Source organism: Oncorhynchus kisutch, linkage group LG20 (assembly GCF_002021735.2).
Source record: "Oncorhynchus kisutch isolate 150728-3 linkage group LG20, Okis_V2, whole genome shotgun sequence".
NCBI lineage: Eukaryota > Metazoa > Chordata > Actinopteri > Salmoniformes > Salmonidae > Oncorhynchus > Oncorhynchus kisutch.
Genome location: NC_034193.2, coordinates 36,616,600 through 36,634,651, shown reverse-complemented (window position 1 = coordinate 36,634,651; position 18,052 = coordinate 36,616,600). Strand labels below are relative to the sequence as shown.

The 18,052-nt window shown below is 43.9% G+C and overlaps 1 protein-coding gene across 1 annotated transcript; it reads left to right on the top strand.

Annotated features, from left to right (window-relative positions):
* The first annotated feature begins 2,965 nt into the window (after nt 1-2,965).
* LOC109875488 (zinc finger protein OZF-like) lies at nt 2,966-16,813 on the top strand. Its single transcript, XM_020467816.2, has 2 exons — nt 2,966-3,551; nt 14,143-16,813. The coding sequence occupies exons 1-2, from the start codon at nt 3,191-3,193 to the stop codon at nt 15,402-15,404; spliced, it is 1,623 nt and encodes a 540-aa protein (XP_020323405.2). The 5' UTR covers nt 2,966-3,190; the 3' UTR covers nt 15,405-16,813.
* Nucleotides 16,814-18,052: the final 1,239 nt, after the last annotated feature.

Genomic DNA, 18,052 nt, shown 5'->3' with positions numbered 1-18,052 from the left:
AGAGAGGAGGCTATTCTGGATAGGGCAGGTACTTTTGTGTAGTTCCTGGCCCTAGAAGTGAAGACGGAGATAATAGGACCAAAATATTCAGTGTGATGTAATTTGACTAGAATGAAGTCTGTTTCTTGTGAGGTTTTCTGTCCTCAGATAAAGAGCGCTATGAAAGCCAGTCTACATATGAAGAGGTCCCAATGAAGAGCAGTGGTTCTCAGTCCTGGGGACTCAAAGAGGCACATTGTTGTTTTTGCCTCAGCACTGCACAGCTGATTCAAATGATCAACTCATCATCAAGCTTTGAGTAGTATTTATGTATTCATTTGTGATGCTATCCTTGATATGATCCTGTTATTGTCACATGCTACACATGTACATATGTGTGTCCATGCATCTATCAATCCAATGTTGTCATGATTTGTTATCAGGGATATTATACTTTAGTAATCCACAATGACCTGGTGATGTAACAGTCTAATAATTACATTGTCTTCCATATTCCTACAGACACCTTGTAACTGGAGATTCCTTCAAAACTATTGCCTACAGTTACCATGTAGCGCACTGCAAGGTTGGGTGACCATGGTCATCTGGGACTGCCTCCTGGAGGAATTCAGGTGTGTGAAGGCTACCGTGAAGAATAGTAAGACACTTCATTACTTCTATAACTAACTAGCTAAATTGTTTGTCCTTGTGGGTCGGTTCATGTTTTTCAGCATAAAGTGCTCTGCAGCCACTTAATGTGGTGTGGACACCAGGTGAGGCCACACACACAGATTCCTGTTGAACACTGTCGCTTTAACTACCTTATTTTCTCAATAACATTCTCTCTCCTTCACTTCTTCCCTCTCTCCCCTTCTCCCTAAATCCTCTAGGTTATATCAGCTGTGTCGGTGAACCCCTCCTTCATCTGAACTGGTTACATAGAGGACACAGCATGATCAGATGTGAGAGGTCACTTGGTCAGGTCAACAGGAAGTATTATTAAAGAGATGCTTTACATTGAAATACAGATAGATGCAGTAGTCCCAGAGTTAATGATCCAAGGTCAGTTTATATTATACAGGAAGTATTATTAAAGAGATGCTTTACATTGAAATACAGATAGATGCAGTAGTCCCAGAGTTAATGATCCCAGGTCAGTTTTGCATTTCACCTCCTGATTGATGACTAACAATGTCAGAATAAAAAAATAAAAACACAAGGCTTAAACATGCTCTCTCTCTCCATTTGTCTCTTGTCTGCAGATATGTTTTGTTGTGAGAGGATGCCAACCCCCAGTCCCATCATCGCCACCTCACCTGCTTTTAAGATAACCTTTGGGCCGACTAGAGACACTATTATGTAATTGTGATGAACTGAGAGAATATTTAGGTTGCACTGTGATTCATTAATCACGTGCTGCCTTCCCTGCTCCTATGTGTTTACCTCTTTCGTTTTCTGTCTTTTACACCTCTCCCACCACCTACTCTTTCTTCCTGTTTTTATAGTTCACAACAGATGTGCATTGAAGTACAGATTGAACTTGTATTGATAACACTTGGATAATGAGCTTTTCAATAAAGCGTTTCACATTCTCTACTGGTTGAAATGAAGTGTAATGTGATGAAATACTCCACCTGTCCTGTGTTTATCAGATCAATGCAGATGAAGGGCATTAGATGTTGAGATGAACCGGTGTTAGAGTATTTACATGATGCATAGGAAGTGTAGTATAGTGTTTTTTAACATTATATTTCTGTATATATGAATTAACTAGTTAAATCCTGTTTCTAGTCTATTAATTACAATGTGTAACCATTGATGTCCCAGGACCAAGATTGGTAAACACTGTTGAAGTGTATAATTGTAATACATACATGCAGACACAGCATCGTTCAAAGACTGGAATTTGATACTCCTGGTATTGGATATGACTGAAAAATAATCTCAAAGACATTCATACCTAAACTGCACCTTTATTTGCCAAGGTAGAGTACATGATCAGTGAATATATTAAATGTACAGGCTACAATGTGGGGATCTCATGCATGGTAATAACTACATGTATATACGACTTGCATCCTTGGTACAACATGATATTGTATTCTACTCAATCCATAGGCTTCATTAATGTCATTCAGGCTGTTTTGAAAATAAATATTTTTATTTAAAAAAATATTTCCACGACAATAGCTAGCTACGTGATGTCATCTATCTGCAATGGCAAATATCAGCAAGGAAAGCTTACAAAATTGTACATTCAATTTGCAGTAAATTCTTCAGCTAGATTCTATACATCCACTGTTGCCACTGTTGCTGGTTGTTTCAGGAGTCACTAAAACAACCATGATTACAATTTCATACTCATGTCACAACACCCATAAAGCTAGCCAGTTTAACGTAAAGCTAACTGCTAAATCGCGATTTTCGTAAATGAACTATGATTTTTTTAAATGCATCAAAGTTTGTCTCTACATTAACGAACATTCCTGTCAACTGTATATGTTTTTTTACTGACGTTATAATCCTTTACATTTCTGTCCAGTTCTGTGTAGGGGTACCCCTCTCTCCTATTATTTCTGTCCGCCATCTTTGCTGATGAAAGTCTAACAGTCACGAGTGCAGCAGCCTCCCCCGGTCCATGAAAGTCAAACAGTCACTAGTCTCTGGTGCAGCAGCGTTCTACCGGCCCTACAGTCACGAGTGCAGCAGCCTCCAAGTGCCGGACCTGTAGAACGTTTAGATGCGATGGAACGGTTGACGAAAAAAATTAATTCACAGAAAAAATATATTGACTGATATTGATTTATTTAGGGGGGGCTAATTAATATTTTAGTTCTAGTGACGTCCCTGACTCCTACCCTTTAACTTTTTGTCTGGAAATAACATACATTTTACTCAACTGCGTTACCCACTCCAATCAGCAGATGGCTGTGTGGGAATTTATGGTTATGCTGCTAGTGTGACGTATAATCTAGTGGACGGAAATCATATTTCAACAGCAGCAACAATAGTTAGTCAGACACCTCAGTAGCTTGCTAGACAAAATAGCCGAACCAATATATCGCTTTAGTGTATATTAGCCACTGTGTTTTAAACCCACTTCTGTCGTCTTGGTTAGTTATCCGATTTAATTTCATATTTACGGTTTTGTTGTTATTATTCAGCTAGCGGTCTGGTTAAGTTAGCATTAGCCTAGCTAACATCCCCGACCATGCGGTCACTAAACTACTCTCCTTCTAATGAAGAGGAGGATATCACAGTAAAACAAGAAGTAGAGGGTGAGGCCGTTACTGTGAAAGAAGAGGAAGACATGTTCAGAGTGAAAGAGGAGGAGGATGTTACAGTAAAAGGAGAGGATGAAGCAGTTTATAGAGTGAAAGAGGAGGAGGAGATGACTGTTACATCGAAAAAGGAGGAGGAGATGACTGTTACATCGAAAAAGGAGGAGGAAGAAGAGGAGGAAACTGGATATCTGGGCGCGGTTTCCCAAACGCATCTTAAGGCATCCAATGGTTCTAACGATGAATTAAGCCATAAGATGGTTTTGAGAAACCGTTCCCTGATTAACACTAGTAAGTACTGAGGCACAAACTCTGCAGTTGAACTGATGTTAGGTGTTAAAGCAGAAATCTGCAATTGCTACATCCATATTGTGACTTTTAAATTATTTATTTATAGCCATTGATTCTTGAAGAATATAACACGTATAACACATGCCTCATGAGCTTAGTTCAACTGTTGTACCCCATCAGAACCCCAAATAAGCTTTTTTTACTATAATGTTTAGAAACCATGTAAATCAACACTGTATCGCATCAACATGGTTAATACTATAATGTTGATATCATGGATGGTCAGTCCTTGCATCCATAGGTCTGTCTGTCTGTAGTTACATTTCTCCAACCCCATAATCATTTTATTACCAGAACAGTGGTGGAATGACAGATTTGTTATTGTTTGAACTGCAGATTGCTGGGTTGTGTGTTTTTTTTAAACAGCAACAAAATGGCAGTCCAGAGACTTGGTTTGGTAAACAGCTGAGGGATGGGAGAAGGAGAGGTGTAACCACTCTCACATTCATAGAGAGAGCTATTGTAGCAACTGTAACCTAACACCTAGCGACCTGTCAAGAAGTTCAGACATCTTGGCGTAACAGTTATAAGGTGTTGGCTTGACAGTCGCTGGACCCAGGTTTGAGTTCAGCTCAGGGCTACCCCCAGAATTCACTACACTATCAATACAAGGACTGGCCATCCATGATGTCATAATGATAGTTTAACCAGGTTTCTCAGCTATATAGTATGTTCTATCATTGCCCATGTAGATTTCCTGTGGGGGTCAAATTATTAGCGAGGTTGATACGTCATTGTATAATATTCAGCCAATGTTTTTTCATGCCCTTACATTAAAGGCAAGACATACCTAGATTCAATTACATTCATAAATTGTTTTGAAACCTTTGTTTTAAACCCTTCTCAAAGTTGGTGCCTTGGCGTATAAAAAAAAATGGTTTGTCATGAAACACTTTTATTTATTTATTTATTTAAATTTAACTAGGCAAGTCAGTTAAGAACAAATTCTTATTTACAATGACTGCCTACCCTGGACAACGCTGGGCCAATTGTGCGCCCCCCTATGGGACTCCCAACCACGGCCGTTTGTGATACAGCCTGGATTTGGACCAGGGTGTCTGTAGTGACACCTCAAGCACTGAGATGCAGTATCTGCTGTGCCACTCGAGAGCCCCAGAATCATGTTCCAGTGCTGTCCCCAACTAAAATACATATTGGTCAACCAAGAGTCATTTTCTTGCCCAAACAGGGGGGCAATAAATAAACAGTTCGAGCTTCTAATTTTAAAAATTAAGACTCTCCCTGTTGCAGTGTGTTACAGACCCCCTCAGCTCCCAGCTGTGCCCTGGACACCATATGTGAATTTATTGCCCCCCATCTATCTTCAGAGTTTGTTCTGTTAGGTGACCGAAACTGGGATATGCTTAACCTCTCTAGGGGGTGTGGGACGCTACCATCCCACATAGCCAACATCCAGTGAAATTGCAGAGTGCCAAATTCAAAAACAGAAATACTCATTATAAAAATTCATGAAACATACAAGTGTTATACATCTGTTTAAAGATTAACTTCTTGTTAATCCAACCACAGTGTCAGGTTTCAAAAAGGCTTAAGGTGAAAGCATACCATGCAATTATCTGAGATCAGCGCCCAGCAGACAAATCATTACAAACAGTTACCAGCCAAGTAGAGGAGTTACACAAGTCAGAAATAGCAATAATATTAATCACTTACCTTTGATGATCTTCATATCGTTGCCCTCCCAAGACTACCATTTACTTAATAAATGTTAGTTTTGTTCGATAAAGTCTCTTTATATCCAAAAACCTCTGTTTGGTTCACATGTTTTGTTCAGTAATCCACAGGCTCAAAAGCAATCACAACAGCCAGACGAAAAGTATCAGTAAAGTTCATAGAAACATGTCAAACGATGTTTATAATGAATCCTCAGGTTGTTTTTAGCCTAAATAATAGATAATATTTCAACCGGACAATAACGTCGTCAATATAAAAGGTAAACAAGAAAGGCGCTCTCTCGGTCTCACACAAGAAAAATCTCTGGGACACTGAATGGGCCACTCATTCAGAGTGGTCTTACTCTCATTTTTCAGAATACAAGCCTGAAACCATTTCTAAAGACTGACATCTAGTGGATGCCATAGGAAGTGCAATTTGAGTCCTAAGTCAATCGAATCTGTATAGGCATTCAAAAGAAAACTGCAAAAATATAAAAATCCCACTTCCTGGATGGATTTTTCTCATGTTTTCGCCTGTCATATAAGTTCTGTTATACTCACAGACATTATTTATCATAACAGTTTTGTAAAGTGTTTTCTATCTAAATCTACCAAGTTTGCTTTTCATACGGAGGTGAAAATAGTGCCCCCTACCCTAGTGAGGTTAACACCCTGGCCATCCTACAATTCAAGCTAGATGCCCAAATTATCAAGGAACCCACCAGGTAAAGCCCTAAATCTGTAAACATGGGCACCCTCATAGATATTATCCTGACCAACTTGCCCTCCAAATACACCTCTGCTGTTTTCAATCAGGATCTCAGCGATCACTGCCTCATTGCCTGCATCCGTTAGGGGTCCGCGGTCAAACGACTACCCCTCATCATTGTCAAACGCTCCCTAAAACACTTCTGCAAGCAGGCCTTTCTAATCGACCTGGCCCGGGTATCCTGGAAGGATATTGACCTAATCCTGTCAGTAGGGGATGCCTGGTTGTTCTTTAATTGTAATTTCCTCACCACCTTAAATAAGCATGCCCTTTCAAAAATGTAGAACTAAGAACAGATATAGCCCTTGGTTCACTCCAGACCTGACTGCCCTCGACCAGCACAAAAACATTGAATACTCTCTGCGATGTGCAACTTTTCAGAGAAGTCGGGAACCGATACACACAGTCAGTTAGGAAAGCAAAGGCTTGCTTTTTCAAACAGAAATTTGCACCCTGTAGCTCTAACTGAGGCTAGGAAACAGCTCCCCACGCCCTGCAGCTACTTCCCCAAGCCTCCCCAGCTTCTCCTTCACCCAAATCCAGATAGCTGATGTTCTGAAAGAGTTGCAAAACCTGGACCTGTACAAATCAGCTGGGCTAGACAATCTGGACCCTCTCTTTCTAAAATTATCCTCCGCCATTGTGGCAACCCCTATTACTAGTCTGTTCAACCTCTCTTTCGTATCGTCCGAGATTCCTAAAGATTGGAACGCTTCCGCGGTCATCCCCCTCTTTAAAGTGGGTGGCACTGTAGACCCAAACTATTACAGACCTATATCCATCCTGCCCTGCCATTCTAAAGTCTTCGAAAGTCAAGTTAACAAATAGATCACTGACCATTTTGAATCCCACCATGCCTTCTCCGCTGTGCAATCCAGTTTCCGAGCTGGTCACGGCTGCACCTCAGCCACGCTCAAGGTACTAAACGATGTAACAGCTATTGATAAAAGACAGTACTGTGCAGCCGTCTTCATCAACCTAGCCAAGGCTTTCGACTTTGTCAATCACCATATTCTTATCGGCAGACTCAACAGCCTTCGTTTTTCAAATGACTGACTCCCCTGGTTCACCAACTACTTCTCAGACAGAGTTCAGTGTGTCAAATCGGAGGGCCCTTTCTCCGGACCTCTAGCAGTCTATGGAGGTACCACAGGGTTCAAATCTCAGACCGACTCTTTTCTTTGTATATACCAACGATGTTGCTCTTGCTGCGGGTGATTCCTTGATCCACCTCTACGCAGGTAACACCATTCTGTATACATCTGGCCCTTCTTTGGACACTGTGTTAACAAACCTCCAAACGCGCTTCAGTGCCATTCAACACTCCATCCATGGCCTCCAACTGCTCTTAAACGCTAGCAAAACGAAATGTATGCTCTTCAACCGATCGCTGCCCCCCCCAGCACCACTACTCTGGATGGTTTTAACTTAGAATATGTGGACAACTATAAATACCTAGGTGTTTGGCTAGACTGTAAACTCTCCTTCCAGACTAATATTAAGCATTTCCAATCCAAAATTAAGTCTTCCTATTTCGCATCAAAGCTACCTTCACTCACGCTGCCAAACATACCCTCGTAAAACTTATCCTACCGATCCTTGACTGTGGCGATGTCATTTTCAAAATAGCCTCCCAACACTCTACTCAGCAAACTGGATGAAATCTATCACAGTGCCATCCATTTTGTTACCAAAGCCCCATATACCACCCACCACTAGGACCTGTATGCTTTCGTCGGCTGGCCCTCGCTACGTGTTCGTCGCCAAACCAACTGGCTCCAGGTCATCTATAAGTCTTTGCTAGGCCGCCTTCACTCAGCTCACTGGTCACCATAGCAACACCCACCCATAGCACGTGCTCCAGGAGGTATATCTCACTGGTCATCCCCAAAGCCAGCACCTACTTTGGCCGCATTTCCTTCCAGTTCTCTGCTGCCAATGACTGCAACGAATTGCAAAAATCGCTGAAGTTGGAGACATATCTCCCTCACTAACTTTAAGAATCAGCTATCTGAGCAGCTTACCGACCAATTGCTGATAGCCCATCCAACTGCCTACCTCATCCCCATGTTTTTATAGATTTTTTTTGTGCTCTTTTGCACACCAGTATTTCTACTTGCACATCTATCACTAGTGTTAAATTGTTTAATACTTCGCTACTATGGCCTATTTATTGCCTTACCTTCGTACTCCATTTGCACACTGTATATAGATTTTTCTATTGTGTTATTGACTGTACTTTTGTTTCTCACTTGTAACTCTGTTGTTTTTGTCGCACTGCTTTGCTTTATCTTGGCCAGGTTGCAGTTGAGAACTTGTTCTCATCTAGCCTACCTGGTGAAATAAAGGTGAAATATATATTTTTAAATAGTAGCTTTATTGACAACACTCAAATCGATACTGTCATTAACGCAGTTCTTTAATAATTACACATAATTCTTAATACTGTAGTTGAACATGTGACTGTAACTAAACAGCTATCATCAGAATATCCAGGAAATCAGTTTCTGAATGCCAGTCAAATGACAAACATCACGACATGCAACAACAATCAAAGTGCTTCTTCATTCATTACTCTGGTCAAGACAGTTATGCCATGTTTTTTTATTTTTTTTTATTTCACCTTTATTTAACCAGGTAGGCTAGTTGAGAACAAGTTCTCATTTGCAACTGCGACCTGGCCAAGATAAAGCATAGCAGTGTGAGCATACAACAAAGAGTTACACATGGAGTAAACAATTAACAAGTCAATAACACAGTAGAAAACGAAGGGGGGGTCTATATACAATGTGTGCAAAAGGCATGAGGAGGTAGGCAAATAATTACAATTTTGCAGATTAACACTGGAGTGATAAAACATCAGATGGTCATGTACAGGTAGAGATATTGGTGTGCAGAAGAGCAGAAAAGTAAATAAATAAAAACAGTACGGGGATGAGGTAGGTGAAAAGGGTGGGCTATTTACCAATAGACTATGTACAGCTGCAGCGATCGGTTAGCTGCTCAGATAGCTGATGTTTGAAGTTGGTGAGGGAGATAAGTCTCCAACTTCAGCGATTTTTGCAATTCGTTCCAGTCACAGGCAGCAGAGTACTGGAACGAAAGGCGGCCAAATGAGGTGTTGGCTTTAGGGATGATCAGTGAGATACACCTGCTGGAGCGCGTGCTACGGATGGGTGTTGCCATCGTGACCAGTGAGCTGAGATAAGGCGGAGCTTTACCTAGCATAGACTTGTAGATGACCTGGAGCCAGTGGGTCTGGCGACGAATATGTAGCGAGGGCCAGCCGACTAGAGCATACAAGTCGCAGTGGTGGGTAGTATAAGGTGCTTTAGTGACAAAACGGATGGCACTGTGATAGACTGCATCCAGTTTGCTGAGTAGAGTGTTGGAAGCCATTTTGTAGATGACATCGCCGAAGTCGAGGATCGGTAGGATAGTCAGTTTTACTAGGGTAAGCTTGGCGGCTTGAGTGAAGGAGGCTTTGTTGCGGAATAGAAAGCCGACTCTTGATTTGATTTTCGATTGGAGATGTTTGATATGAGTCTGGAAGGAGAGTTTGCAGTCTAGCCAGACACCTAGGTACTTATAGATGTCCACATATTCTAGGTCGGAACCATCCAGGGTGGTGATGCTAGTCGGGCATGCAGGTGCAGGCAGCGACCGGTTGAAAAGCATGCATTTGGTTTTACTAGCGTTTAAGAGCAGTTGGAGGCCACGGAAGGAGTGTTGTATGGCATTGAAGCTTGTTTGGAGGTTAGATAGCACAGTGTCCAAAGACGGGCCGAAAGTATATAGAATGGTGTCGTCTGCGTAGAGGTGGATCGGGGAATCGCCCGCAGCAAGAGCAACATCATTGATATACACAGAGAAAAGAGTCGGCCCGAGAATTGAACCCTGTGGCACCCCCATAGAGACTGCCAGAGGACCGGACAGCATGCCCTCCGATTTGACACACTGAACTCTGTCTGCAAAGTAATTGGTGAACCAGGCAAGGCAGTCATCCGAAAAACCGAGGCTACTGAGTCTGCCGATAAGAATATGGTGATTGACAGAGTCGAAAGCCTTGGCAAGGTCGATGAAGACGGCTGCACAGTACTGTCTTTTATCGATGGCGGTTATGATGTCGTTTAGTACCTTGAGTGTGGCTGAGGTGCACCCATGACCGGCTCGGAAACCAGATTGCACAGCGGAGAAGGTACGGTGGGATTCGAGATGGTCAGTGACCTGTTTGTTGACTTGGCTTTCGAAGAGCTTAGATAGGCAGGGCAGGATGGATATAGGTCTGTAACAGTTTGGGTCCAGGGTGTCTCCCCCTTTGAAGAGGGGGATGACTGCGGCAGCTTTCCAATCCTTGGGGATCTCAGACGAGATGAAAGAGAGGTTGAACAGGCTGGTAATAGGGGTTGCGACAATGGTGGCAGATAGTTTCAGAAATAGAGGGTCCAGATTGTCAAGCCCAGCTGATTTGTACGGGTCCAGGTTTTGCAGCTCTTTCAGAACATCTGCTATCTGGATTTGGGTAAAGGAGAACCTGGAGAGGCTTGGGCGAGGAGCTGCGGGGGGGGCGGAGCTGTTGGCCGAGGTTGAAGTAGCCAGGCGGAAGGCATGGCCAGCCGTTGAGAAATGCTTATTGAAGTTTTCGATAATCATGGATTTATCAGTGGTGACCGTGTTACCTAGCCTCAGTGCAGTGGGCAGCTGGGAGGAGGTGCTCTTGTTCTCCATGGACTTCACAGTGTCCCAGAACTTTTTGGAGTTGGAGCTACAGGATGCAAACTTCTGCCTGAAGAAGCTGGCCTTAGCTTTCCTGACTGACTGCGTGTATTGGTTCCGGACTTCCCTGAACAGTTGCATATCACGGGGACTATTCGATGCTATTGCAGTCCGCCACAGGATGTTTTTGTGCTGGTCGAGGGCAGTCAGGTCTGGGGTGAACCAAGGGCTGTATCTGTTCTTAGTTCTGCATTTTTTGAACGGAGCATGCTTATCTAAAATGGTGAGGAAGTTACTTTTAAAGAATGACCAGGCATCCTCAACTGACGGGATGAGGTCAATGTCCTTCCAGGATACCCGGGCCAGGTCGATTAGAAAGGCCTGCTCACAGAAGTGTTTTAGGGAGCGTTTGACAGTGATGAGGGGTGGTCGTTTGACTGCGGCTCCGTAGCGGATACAGGCAATGAGGCAGTGATCGCTGAGATCCTGGTTGAAGACAGCGGAGGTGTATTTGGAGGGCCAGTTGGTCAGGATGACGTCTATGAGGGTGCCCTTGTTTACAGAGTTGGGGTTGTACCTGGTGGGTTCCTTGATGATTTGTGTGAGATTGAGGGCATCTAGCTTAGATTGTAGGACTGGCGGGGTGTTAAGCATATCCCAGTTTAGGTCACCTAACAGAACAAACTCTGAAGCTAGATGGGGGGCGATCAATTCACAAATGGTGTCCAGGGCACAGCTGGGAGCTGAGGGGGGTCGGTAGCAGGCGGCAACCGTGAGAGACTTATTTCTGGAGAGAGTAATTTTCAAAATTAGTAGTTTGAACTGTTTGGGTATGGACCTGGAAAGTATGACATTACTTTGCAGGCCATCTCTGCAGTAAACTGCAACTCCTCCCCCTTTGGCAGTTCTATCTTGACGGAAGATGTTATAGTTGGGTATGGAAATCTCTGAATTTTTGGTGGCCTTCCTGAGCCAGGATTCAGACACAGCAAGGACATCAGGGTTAGCAGAGTGTGCTAAAGCAGTGAGTAAGACAAACTTAGGGAGGAGGCTTCTGATGTTGACATGCATGAAACCAAGGCTTTTTCGAACACAGAAGTCAACAAATGAGGGTGCCTGGGGACATGCAGGGCCTGGGTTTACCTCCACATCACCCGCGGAACAGAGAAGGAGTAGTATGAGGGTGCGGCTAAAGGCTATCAAAACTGGTCGCCTAGAGCGTTGGGGACAGAATAAGAGGAGCAGGTTTCTGGGCATGGTAGAATATATTCAGGGCATAATGCGCAGACAGGGGTATGGTGGGGTGCGGGTACAGCGGAGGTAAGCCCAGGCACTGGGTGATGATGAGAGAGGTTGTATCTCTGGACATGCTGGTAGTAATGGGTGAGGTCACCGCATGTGTGGGAGGTGGGACAAAGGCGTTATCAGGGGTATGAAGAGTGGAACTAGGGGCTCCATTGTGAACTAAAACAATGATAACTAACCTGAACAACAGTATACAAGGCATATTGACATTTGAGAGAGACATACAGCGAGGCATACAGTAATCACAGGTGTTGAATTGGGAAAGCTAGCTAAAACAGTAGGTGAGACAACAGCTAATCAGCTAGCACAACAACAGCAGGTAAAATGGCGTAGACTAGGCAACGGGGCCAACAGATAAAACAAACAAGCAGAATGGAGTACCGTGATTTATGGACAGTCCAGCGTGCATCAGCTATGTAGCCAAGAGATCAGTGTCCAGGGGGCAGCGGTGGATGGGGAAGGGAAGCTGGACTGGCGAGTGTTATCCAGGTTAAAAAAACGAACCATGACTAAATAGCTTGTAGCTAGTTAGCTGGTTAGCTTCTGGAGGTTCTTGAGTGTGTTCTAAAAATAAATAAAAAATAATAGCGATTCCGTATCACATTGGGTGAGGCAGGTTTCCGGAAGGTATAAACAAATTAAAAGTCAAAAGAGATAGAAAGTAAATATGGGTCCGGTGGGCGTTTGGGACGCGGCGATTCAGGCGGTTAGCAGGCCTGTGCTAACAAGCTAACAGTTTGTAGGCCCGGGCTAGACAAGGTAGCAGTTAGCGGACCGGAGCTGGACAAGCTAGCAGTTAGCGGGCCGAATTAGCAAGCAGGGAGATAGCGAGGGCTAGAGAGTTAGCCTTTGGGGGACGTCGCGATGGGGTGAGTCTGTTTATTCCTCTTCATGCGGTGACATCGATAGACCGGTCGTGGGCCCGGGTATTGTAGCTCAGGAGTATGCTACGGTGGTAGCGCAGGCCGGGCTAGCTTCAAGCTAAGTGGGTGGAAACGCTAGCCAGGGGTAATCATCCAGGGTTGCGGTTTAGCTAGATAGCTAGTTGTGAAGATCCAGCGTATTTGGAAGCTTAGGTTTAGCAAAATGTTTTTAAAGGGATAGCTATGTAAAAAAATGAAAAATATGTAAAAAACGAAAAATAAACAAAATATAAACAAAATATACAGGGACACGACACGACAGGACGACTTACTGCTACGCCATCTTGGATATCCAAGGAACAGTTCTCTACACATTATGAGCAAAGTATCTCTGTGTGCAAATGTTCCACGTTGGATCCAACATCCCTAACAAATTGTTGTTTATAATGTTATTGTCTGCTTGATATACTGTAGGGTCTCGTTGGTCTGTTTGCACACAGAGATACTTTGCTCATAATGTGTAGAGAACTGTTCCTTGATGGATAGGCTATTGTACAACACAGCTGTTTTCCTATATTTGTTGTTAGGTGAAGTTATGGGTCCTACAGTAGATCTATGCAAACTGCCAATTTGGCAAACAGTGTACAAACTCTCATTGTCAGGCTGATGAAAAAGTCAAAGAGCATTTTACTGGTTGAAGTGTTTTTTAAGTACAAAGCGGTTGATTTGCGATGATGTACACAAACATTATATTAACAGGACATTCAAAAGAGCCTGACAATTATAATCCAAAGCGTGAAATGCATTCATTAGCAACCTGGAAATGGAGGTTACTCCCCTGAGTTTCCCCCATTCAGAATACATTGTGAAAGACGAAAAACTTTGCTCACTATTTTTGCTCCAGGCAGATATACTACATACAATTTTTGCAGACCAAAAGTTGTCTGGCACACTGCTTAGAGTTTCAACAACATGAATAACTTATTTCTAGTCTACAAACTTACATGTTACTACTCATTTGAAAACAAGACACAATATGACTATTGTTGCTCATTTTAAGACAAATGTCAAATAATCATTACATTCATTACAGCCGTCAATTGTTGCCAACAGCGTAGCCATGATGTTGTACATCACCTTTTACAGAGGATTTCTGCTGTTGTGGGCCTTTAACCATCTGTATGACTTTGTCATTCACACAGGAGAGAGAACCGTCTACCATGGGTCCTCTTGGGAGCCTCAACAACCTCATGATGCTGACAAGGCAGAGAAGAGTCTCTCTAGATCAGAACTCCTCAAGAAACACCAGCAGACACCCACGGGAAAGAAATCTCATTGCTGCTCTGACTGTGGGAAAAGATTCACCTCATCAGCAGGCATTAAAATTCATCAGAGAATCCACACTTTAGAGAAACCTTATTGCTGTACTCAATGTGGGAAGAGTTTTGATACATCAAGCCAACTTATTGTACACCAAAGAACACACACAGGAGAGAAACCATATTGCTGTGATCAATGTGGGAAGAGGTTTACTCAGCAATGCAACCTAATATCACACCAGAGAATACACACAGGAGAGAAACCTTATAGCTGTGTTCAATGTGGGAAGAGTTTTACTCAGCTATGCACCCTAATATCACACCAGAGAATACACACAGGAGAGAAACCGTACAGCTGTGGTGAATGTGGGAAGAGTTTTGCAAGGTCGAGCAATCTGACTCTTCACCAGAGAACACACACAGGAGAGAAACCTTATGTCTGTGATCAATGTGGGAAGAGTTTTACTCAGCTAAGCAGCCTGATATCACACCAGAGGATACACACAGGAGAGAAACCGTACAGCTGTGATGAATGTGGGAAGAGTTTTGCAAGGTCGAGCAATCTGACTCTTCACCAGAGAACACACACAGGAGAGAACCCCTATAGTTGTACTCAATGTGGGATTTTTTTTTTTACATCTAGCCATCTGAAGATACACCAGAGAAGACACACAGGAGAGAAACCTTATAGCTGTACTCAATGTGGGAAGTGTTTTGTTCAATCTAGCCATCTTAAGAAACACCAGAGAACACACACAGGAGAGAAACCTTATAGCTGTACTCAATGTGGGAAGAGTTTTGTTCAATCTGGGGAACTGAAGATACACCAGAGAACACACACAGGAGAAAAACCTTATTGCTGTACTCAATGTGGGAAGAGTTTTGTTCAATCTAGCCATCTGAAGAAACACCAGAGAACACACACAGGAGAAAAACCCTATAGCTGTGATCAATGTGGGAAGCATTTTACTCAGTCAAGCCACTTGATAGCACACCAGAGAACACACACAGGAGAGAAACCTCATAGCTGTACTCAATGTGGGAAAAGTTTTACTCAGTCAAGCCACCTGATATCACACCAGAGAACGCATACAGGAGATAAATCTTATAGCTGTGATACTCTGATAAAAAATATATCTGATTAAACATCAGAAAATACATGCATGAAGGAGTTTTTTCATGATATCAAACATTGTAGAAAGAGTATTTTAATGATGTCACAATGTAGAAGGTTTTAACATTGTAGAAGGAGTATTTGGTTGCTGATTGTCTCAAGGTTGGGCAGTCAAAAAGTTTTGTGTTTTGCTTTTAGCCAGTGCATCACAATTTATTTTGACTTAAGTTTTTGCCGTATTGGAGATTAGTTTTGTTTGGGCTCTTTCCAAGGGGACGAGAGTTCTAGAAGCAAGTGAGTTTAAGGATTCTATAGAAAGAAAAAGAAAAGATGCGATTGTATATTATTATTTAGAAATAAATGTTTTTTTTATTGTTTTTAATTGTTGACAGCCAGTAGACACCATGTTTATATTGTAGAAGGTGAAGTATTGTAGTAGAATATGTGAAATGGAAGTTATTTTCTGTTGGTGGTGCGCAAACTTTTCCAACAACAAGATAGGATATATTTGTTGTTTTTAGGGGGAAAGTGTTACAGGCTTTCGTTTTTCCATTTATGTTTTGAGGTTGGACTTTAGCACGTAGGAAAGGGGGATACCTAGTCTGTACAACTGAATGCGTTCAACGGAAATGTGTCTTCAGTGCACTGATTGGTGTCACTTCGTTAGCACGTAGGACGCACTGATTGGTGTCACTTCGTTAGCACGTCCAGCTTGTTAGCACGTATAGCTAGTTAGCACGTAGCACGCACTGATTGGTGTCACCTCGTTAGTCAGTATGTGTTACATCTGTGCTGGCTTGTCCATCTCGTTAGTGGGAAGGTGTTTCACCTGACCTGGTCCAGGTTCTCTTTAAGAGTGTCTGGCCCAGTGCTCCAGTTGTCTTGATAGATGTGGAGAGTTAACACCTTTAGTTGCTCCACCTTTTTGGTTTAAGATGTTTTAATTTTAGGTTGAAGCTTCTTTCTGAAGAGAGCTTTTTTTTGAAGGAAAATGAATACAAACAAGCAAACCTGGTCGGTTCCGGGGATTGGTATAGCAAATACCGTAAGATTTTCATGGACTGAAAAGGAGATGGAACCTTGGGGCAGGGAAACTTTTGGAAGGACTATATTGATGGGATGCCTCAGGATAGAGGTGAAGGAAGTACTCTGCCTTCAAGGGAACCCGAATGAGAAGGCTTTCGATGTGACGTTTCACAAAGAGGAGAAACATGATGATTTATTGAAGATGGCAAAGGAAGCGGAGAAAACGGGACCCCTGTGCCATTATGCGGTGACCAGCCTGGCGAAGAACAACTTCAGGGTGGTCACCGTAACCATGTACAATCCGCATGTGAAAGATGAAGAGGTGAGGGCCTTTCTGGGGAGGTACATGGACAATGTCTCCTCAGCGAGGTACCTCAGGGACTCCCTGGGTTTCTGGAACGGGAGGAGAGGGTTCCAGGCGTTACTCAGGGAGTCCCCAAAGAGTGTGGATGGCTACCTCCATCCTCCGGCGATGTTCTCCCTGGGGGCTGACAGGGGAACACTCTACTATGCACGTCAGCCCCCGTTCTGCAGGCGTTGTATGGCCTACGGCCATATCCTGGCCTCGTGCAGCGCCAAGAAATGTTGTTTTTGTGGGTCGGAAGAGCACGAGGCCAAGGAGTGTGACGAGCCCAAGGCTTGCCACGGGTGTGGCTCGAAAGTACACCTGTGGCGTGATTGCCCGGCTCATCACAGGTCATACGCGTCTGCAGCTGGGGGGGAGCGGGGGATGGGGGGAGGAAAGAAAGGACGCGTGCGGATTGCATGGATGGCACAGGGGAAAAGACGGCGCAGGAAGAAGATGGGAAGAAGGATGAGGTGGGAAGAAAGAGGCGAGGAGAAGAAAAGAATGGAACAGAAGGAGAGAAGAAAAAGGGGGCGGAAGAAGGTGGAGGAGCTGAGAAGAGGACAGTGGTACGAGAAGGAGTGGAAGAGGGAACGGGGACAGTGACGGAGAAGGAGGGAGGAGTGGGGGTGGGAGGAGGGAGATGGGGGGAAGGAGTGGGGGGACAGCCTGCCAGGCTTCCTCGAGGTCGAAATGAGGGATTTGGTGGAGGAGTTAGCGGGGATGGGACGTTGTGTCTCCCCGCTACCTCCTTTACCAAAGAAGAAAGGGATAAAGAGGGGGAGCTTGGCAGGAAGTGAGAGGGAGGGGGGTGTGGAGGGGGAGGGGGGGGGGCTAAGAGAGTGGCGGGGGGAGGGTAATTTGTCCTCCCGGTTTGCCTCAGCCCCTTGCATTTTAATGGATGACTCCAGGGGTCGGTGGGCTGTTTGCTAGAGGGATCCCAACTCCTGTTTGGGGAGATGGGGTCCCCTACATGCAGCCCCGAGGCAAACAGGGAGTGGGGATGGTGGGTGGGGAGGGAGGACCCAACACACTGCCTGGGTCATGGGTTGGGATGGAGGACGGGGGGGCGTCAGGAGAGGAGAGGACGTCCCCGCCGGTGGAGATGGACCAGGGGAGCATCGGGTAAGTCTCCTGGTTTTTCTTTTTTTTTTTTTTTTTTGTTTGTTGTAAATAATTAAATGAATAGTTCTGTTTCTTTTTTTAGTCTAAATGTTAGGGGGTTAAGGAATAATGTTAAAAGGAGGGCGGTTTTTTGTTATTTAGAGGGTGTGGGGTTTGATTTCTGTTTTTTACAGGAGGTTCAC

Excerpts from the sequence above, each read along its gene's own strand:
- LOC109875488 (XM_020467816.2), top strand. The coding sequence starts at position 3,191 with ATGCGGTCACTAAACTACTCTCCTTCTAATGAAGAGGAGGATATCACA. Across the intron at positions 3,552-14,142 it reads CCGTTCCCTGATTAACACTA|GAGAGAGAACCGTCTACCAT; the intron begins GTAAGTACTGAG and ends TCATTCACACAG.